General features: G+C 58.3%; 1 protein-coding gene across 1 annotated transcript; it reads right to left on the bottom strand.

Moving 5' to 3' along the window:
* Nucleotides 1-876: 876 nt before the first annotated feature.
* Nucleotides 877-5,884, bottom strand: AQP2 (aquaporin 2; the record flags this gene model as incomplete). The annotated part of the gene is made up of 4 exons (XM_080811602.1): nucleotides 877-1,086; nucleotides 1,760-1,840; nucleotides 2,214-2,378; nucleotides 5,525-5,884. The coding sequence occupies 4 exons, from the start codon at nucleotides 5,882-5,884 to the stop codon at nucleotides 877-879; spliced, it is 816 nt and encodes a 271-aa protein (XP_080667728.1).
* Nucleotides 5,885-6,173: the final 289 nt, after the last annotated feature.

Here is a 6,173-nt window from a genome sequence, read left to right as displayed (position 1 = left end):
TAGGGCAGGTACACACACATATACACACGTGCACACACATACACTGGCTTCCTTCTTGGAAGAGTCTTCCCTCAGGGCAGACAGGAGGTCCTTGGCCACCCAACCCTCCCTTTTCCCAGAGGCCACTTCTGGGGAGGCTGTTCTCTGGCTGATACTTCTCTGTCTCTAGCAACGGAAGCTGGCAAATCTTGGGGCCCAGCGCTGCAGCTTGGGGGAATTTTCCAGGAGAGGCAGGGTAGGGGTTGGCCATCAGGGCACTCCCTTTGGCCCTCTCAGGGGCCTCCAGACCCTCTGCTTCCCTTCTTCTGGGGAGCACTCTCAGAGCTCCTGGAGGAGGACGGAGCTACAGAGGAAGTAGATTTATTGCACTGGTGAGGGGGCATTAAGAGGGGAGTGAGAGGTTGCCAGCTGGTGCCCTCGCACCACCACAGGCACAGCCACTCACGCTCGGGAGCCTGCACCACGGTGCACTTGGGGACAGAGGGACGCTGGGGAGGAACACATGCTCACACACTAGCCAAACCTGCCTCACCGTTTCCAGATCCCCCTCCCCAGCCGTACCGGTGCCGGCTGTCTCCAGAGCCTTCCTCTGCCTGCTGGCCTTCCCTCCCCAAGAGGCTAGCTCCCCGCAAGGAGCCAGAGCGTCGGACTGCTCGCGGCTTGCAGCCTGGGGACAGGGGGACGGCGGGGCTCACCGCCACCCCACAGCCCCGGCAGCGGCTCTTCGGCGGCGGTGCCCGGGCGGACTTTGGACCTGGGGAGGGGAGGGGCGGGCTAGGTGGCCGGCGGGCAGCCACTCGGAGCTCTCCCCTCACCGAGCCTGGGGTGGGGGTGGGGGGTGACCGGGGCCCCGGGGGGGCCGGGCGGGCGGCGCGCTCAGGCCTTGCTGCCCCGGGGCGGGCTCTGCGGCGAGTGCAGCTCCACCGACTGCCGCCGCCGCACCTCGCGCTCCTCCCAGTCGGCGTCGGGCTCCTGCCCCTTGAGCACCGCCAGGCGCTCGGCCAGGCTCTTGACCGGCGGGAACAGCACGTAGTTGTAGAGGAGGGAGCCCAGCACGGCGCCCACCAGGGGTCCGATCCAGAAGACCTGGGGCGAGTGGAGAAGCCGGTTGGGAACCGGGATAGTGGTGGTGGGGGGGGGCGAGCCACGACTACCCGCGCCCCTCACTCTCCAGATGCGCTCCCCCAACTTGATGTTGAAAAGGGGGTTTCCCACGCGGTTCATGAACCGGGGTGGGGGGATTGGCAGACTTAGTAATGCCAGCGGCGACTGGTGGGGGCGGCTGGTTAGTTGGGGGTTAAGAGTGCGAATTCCAAGCGGACTGCCCGGGTGACCAGAGGCAATTGGCCCACCCTGTCTGTGCCTCAGTTTCCTTTCATTGTAATAATGCCTACCGCCTAATGTGGTCGCGAAAATTAAGTGAGGTCATGTTAACACATGTTAACACAAATGGATGTATTAGCTAGTATAAACATTATCCTTTACGGGTTCCAGCCCACCGTGTGAGCTGTTTTACACCTCACTTATGGGAGCCTCACTTAACTCTTCCAAAAAGCCAGTGAGGCAACCGCTGCTATTACCTGCACTGAGGCATGTGGAAACGGAGTGTCCGCACCGGCAGGGAGGGTGGAACCCCAGGCTCCCCAGGACAGGTGCTGAGGTTCTCTGAGCTCTGACCCCACTCTATTCCAGCCCTCCCCGAGATGGGTGTCTGAGGGAGGGGAAGGTGGAAGGAAGGCAGGGAGTTTTCAGCCATTACCCAGTGGTCGTCAAACTTGCCGGTGACCACAGCAGGAGCCAGGGAGCGGGCGGGATTCATGGAGCAGCCGGTGTAGTGGATCTGTAAGGGGAGGCAGGGGATATGGTGATGACAGGGCAGGGGGGGCTTTGTGGCCCTCTCTAGCACTTGACCTCAACCTCAAGGGAATCCCTGGGATGGGCAGTTGGTCCCTATATGTTCAGTGTTCTGTATTCATTGGAGGCTGATGTGAGATCTGTTCCTTTGGGGTATCAGGGAGTCACACCTTCTGGGGTGGCCACATGACTGTCCCTCTGGGGAGTTCTGTGTATCTGTCCCCTGGGGGGGGTCTTTGTGTCTGTCACTTTTGGGGGGTATGTGTATCTATTTCTAGAGTGGTCTGTGTGTCTGCTTCTTTGGGGAAGGTCTGTACGTCTGTGCCTCCAGAAAGGCTAGAGCAGTGGCCATGACCTACCCCAAGGAGGTGGCCCAGGGCCACAGAGAAACCGATGGAGAGGGCGGGGGTGCCCAGGTTGTCTCCTCGCCGCTCATCTGTGGAAGCGAAGATGCAGAGCACCAGCTGCAAGGTCAGAAAGAGCTCCACCGTGACAGCCTGGCCCGCTGTTGTGTTGTTGCTGAGCTGGGGAAAGAGATGGGGTGGGTGGGGGCATGCTGAGCAGGCTCCCCACTCTGGCTGCGTCTTCAGGCCCATCTGCAGCCAAGGCTCCAGGGAGGCCTCTGGGCTGAGACTGGAACACCTGGGCTCCCCAGCCCCCTTTGCTCAAATGAATGATGGCTTCTTCCCGGGCTGTGGCCCAAAGGTAGGGGGATGGACCCCAGGACTGCAGGTGATCCCCAGGCCAGAGGTAGGAAAATGACCCCATAGCCCATTAGATTTTGGGGGGCTGTGAGTGTGTGCTTAGGGTGAGAGGAAAAGGATGCTGAGGTCCACAATTTGTTTCCTGAACAATGAGAAGGGAAGAGGTCTTGACTGTAGCAGGAAGATTTGGGCAGGTGACAGAAAGGCCTTCTTTGCTCTCTAGGGCTTAAGATCTACTGAGGTAATGAGAGGCCTGTAGTCTTTCCTCCTGTGGGCAAAGGGCCCCCAGGGGGGTCTTGGGGCTTGGGCCTGGGGACTGCCCTGGTGCGTCCCCTTACCCCATCGGCCCAGTGTACCACTCTTTCCTTTCACCTTTGTCTGACCCCCCAGATCTTGCCTGTTCCACACTGTGTTTCAGGCTTGAGTTTTGCCCTGTGGCTTTGTTCCCTGCATATCCTACGAAGTTAGGGTGGGGGCGCTGGTGCCCTGTACTATGGTGTGGAGGGGCCTGTGGACCAGGTGGGGTGCCCATGGTCCTGGCAGACCCCACCTTGAGTAATGAGAGAACTTGGGGCCGAGCAAAGAGGCTATTTCATAACCGGGCCGCACCCAGCACTGGATTTCTCCCTGGGTTTTGTCATCCTGTGTCCTACACCCTGCCCTCAAGCACTGGGCACTGCACCGGTTGGCACTAGGACAGCTCTCAGCTCCCACGCTTTTTCTCCAGGCCCTGAACCCCCACTCTTGGGTCCTAGCCATCAGGCTGGCACCCTTGGGTCTCTAGGGTCTAACTTCATGCCCCTCACTCCCCTAGTCCAATGTTAGAGCCTCTAGTGGGGGGTTGTGAAAGGAGCTTTGAAGGCATACTTTGGAGGCCTGTAACCTGCCATGGGACCCTATTTACTACTTTAGCCTCAGTTTGTCCTTCCGTAAAATGGAGATAACAAAACAGATTCCAGAGGGCTGTGTGAGGACTAGAAATGATAAGAGCAGAGCCCCAGCCCCATCCCCACTGGTAAATGGCTTTTCTAAAGGAGAGGTGTGGACATGGACTTGGTGTCAGACAGCCCTGCCACCACTTCCAGGTGCTGACACCGGCCGGTTCTGTGATTGGAGACCACTGAATGCTGAGCCTCCATTTACCACTCAGGGTAGAGGGATCACAGAATTCATCTTACAGTGTTGTACCGAGAAGTAGGTGGTACCTGGCCCAGCAAAGAGCAGGGGCATGTCAGTGGTAACTTTCTGGTGGCTAGGCCAGCCTTTCCAGTGACCTCGGAGACGCCTGGAACAGTCTTGGGGGTCATCTAGCTTTCTAGCCTCTAGACAGCTCAGCCCCACTGCTGCCCCATTCCAGCCAGGCAGGGTTCTCCCTAGTTCCTCAAGATGGTAAATGCTGAGCAGGTAAATGCTGAGACCCTCCCTGGACCCTTCCCTTCTGAGGGCCCCAGTTGACCGTCAGATGATAGGGGAGCAGGAGTGAGTGTCTCCATGGCCCCTTAACATTCCCACTGCTCTGCTGTTAGAGGAGATTCTCCAGCCACTCATTCTGAGACTTTCTGGGCCATACATACTCTCAGGAAGTTCCTCTGGCAGTTTAACTGGCCCTCTCCTTGCTGGGAACAGAACTCATTTCATTTTCGCTGGAAAGGGTCACACTCCTCAGTGTGACTCTTCAAAATGGAAAATATGAGGAGGCTGGGGGCTCAGTCCGTCTCCCACCATGGCCGCTCTAGCCTTTTCTAATCCCTGAGCCCCCAGCCTCCTCATATTTTCCATTTTGAAGAAGAAAAAAGTTCCTCAATTGGGACACCTCTACCCCTTGCATGAGGAAGGGCCACCTGTGCAAAGGAGGGGGCAGCCCCAGAAACCGTATAGGACTCTTCAGAGACATCAGAGCTTTTATCCAGCGGCCCGGGGAAAGGCAGGGCATTGAGGCATGGATGGGGTGCTTGCGGCCCTGGCTTAGGAAGGGGGGTGGAGGGAGAGGTGTACTGAGGGGACACAGACTCTGCCGCCCCACCCATGGCCTCAGAGGCCGGAGAGCTGCACAGACCCAGGAGAGAGGGTAGGAGAGGCGAGAACGAGGAAAGGGAGGGATTGCGGCATCCTCCCCAGCTCTCAAAATGCCTAAGGTGTCCAATTAGCCATTGTTCATGTAATCAGCAGTTAGTCACGGGCTCTGGGGACCCTCTCCAGGGTCTGGAGAGACCTTGCCTCTTCAGCTTTGCCTTGAGTTCTGTTCTGGTGCTTTCTCTGGTATTGACAAACTGTAGAACCCTTGGTCCATCCCTCCCCTTCTCTGAGCCTCAGTTTTCTTGTTTGCTAAACAAGTCTTAGGTGATGGCTCAGGGAGGGGTACAAGGGTCAGGTGGAAAGATCATGAGTCTTGCCGTCAAGCCTGGGTTTAAAGGTTGGCTTCTGGCACCTTAAGCAATGGATATACCCATCCCTGCCTCAAAGCTCAGTTGTGAGGTGTCCACGTGTGGCTTGTGAGAAGCCTGCTGTGAGGCTCGCACACGGATGCTGAAGAAACACTAGATCCTTCTTTCCTCGAGAAGACCCTTGGGACTAGCACTCTGAGGTTCCTCCCAGTTCAGAAAGCACATCTGCTTTGGGACTGTGTCTTCGGCTGAGATCCGGCCCAGCCCTCACTGTGATGTGGGCATCAAGTCTGCAACAACCTTGATGCAGCTCTTCCTCTGCGAGGCTCAGGGCAGAAAGTGACAGAAGACCCGCCTGGATCCTGCCTCTGCTCTGACCTCATCGCTCCTTCTACCCTGGCTCCTTTATGGTACCTGTGCTCCTGGCTCCAGCGTCTCTTCCTCTCTCCCTCCTACCCCCTCCCCACCTTTCTCTCTTCCTACCCAGACCCTCACCCAGATCTGGTCCCTCCCATCTCACCCTTTCCAAGGGACTCCCCAGGACCTGCCCGTTGTGGAAAGGACGACGTTCTGGCTACTCACTGCATTAACAGCCAGGTCCCCTCGAATGTCAGGTGGTGTGATCTCATGGAGCAGAGCGGCCCCTGCCACAGCCCCCAGCAGCTGGGCAGCCACGTAGAAGGCAGCTCGGAGAAAGGAGACGTGGCAGCCCACCAGGCAGGCCACAGTCACGGCAGGGTTGATGTGAGCCCCACTGATGTGGCCCAAAGCTTGGACCAGGGTCCCGATACCCAGGCCGAAGGCCATGGCAATCTGCAGCACGGAGGGCAGAGCCTGTGGCCAGTTGAGGGCCGAACCGAGGCCGAAGAAGACGAAGAGGAGCGTGGCCAGGAACTCTGCAAACACGGCCCTGGAGAAGGCTATGGACCGGAGTTCCCACATGCTGTGGGCTGTCCCTGCAGTTGTGGCAGAAGGAGGTCTGTGGAGCACGCTCTCTCTCACTCTCTGTCTCTGTCTCTCTCTCAGGGTCTCTGGGGAGGCTGGGCCAGGGGCCTATATAGGCTTCTTCCATCCTGGATTGGGACACGTGAGGTAGAGGTGGAGTCTGGGCCCTTACCTCGTCTCTCCTATGGCTGCCCCTTCCCCCCACCCCTGCCCACCCGCATGCCTATCACCCCATCTTGGCCTTCACAGCTGACTAATGTTCCCCATTAATGAGCTCCAGATAAGG

This window comes from Martes martes (genome assembly GCF_963455335.1).
Source record: "Martes martes genome assembly, chromosome: 8".
Taxonomy (NCBI): domain Eukaryota; kingdom Metazoa; phylum Chordata; class Mammalia; order Carnivora; family Mustelidae; genus Martes; species Martes martes.
This window is presented reverse-complemented; position numbering and strand designations above follow the sequence as displayed.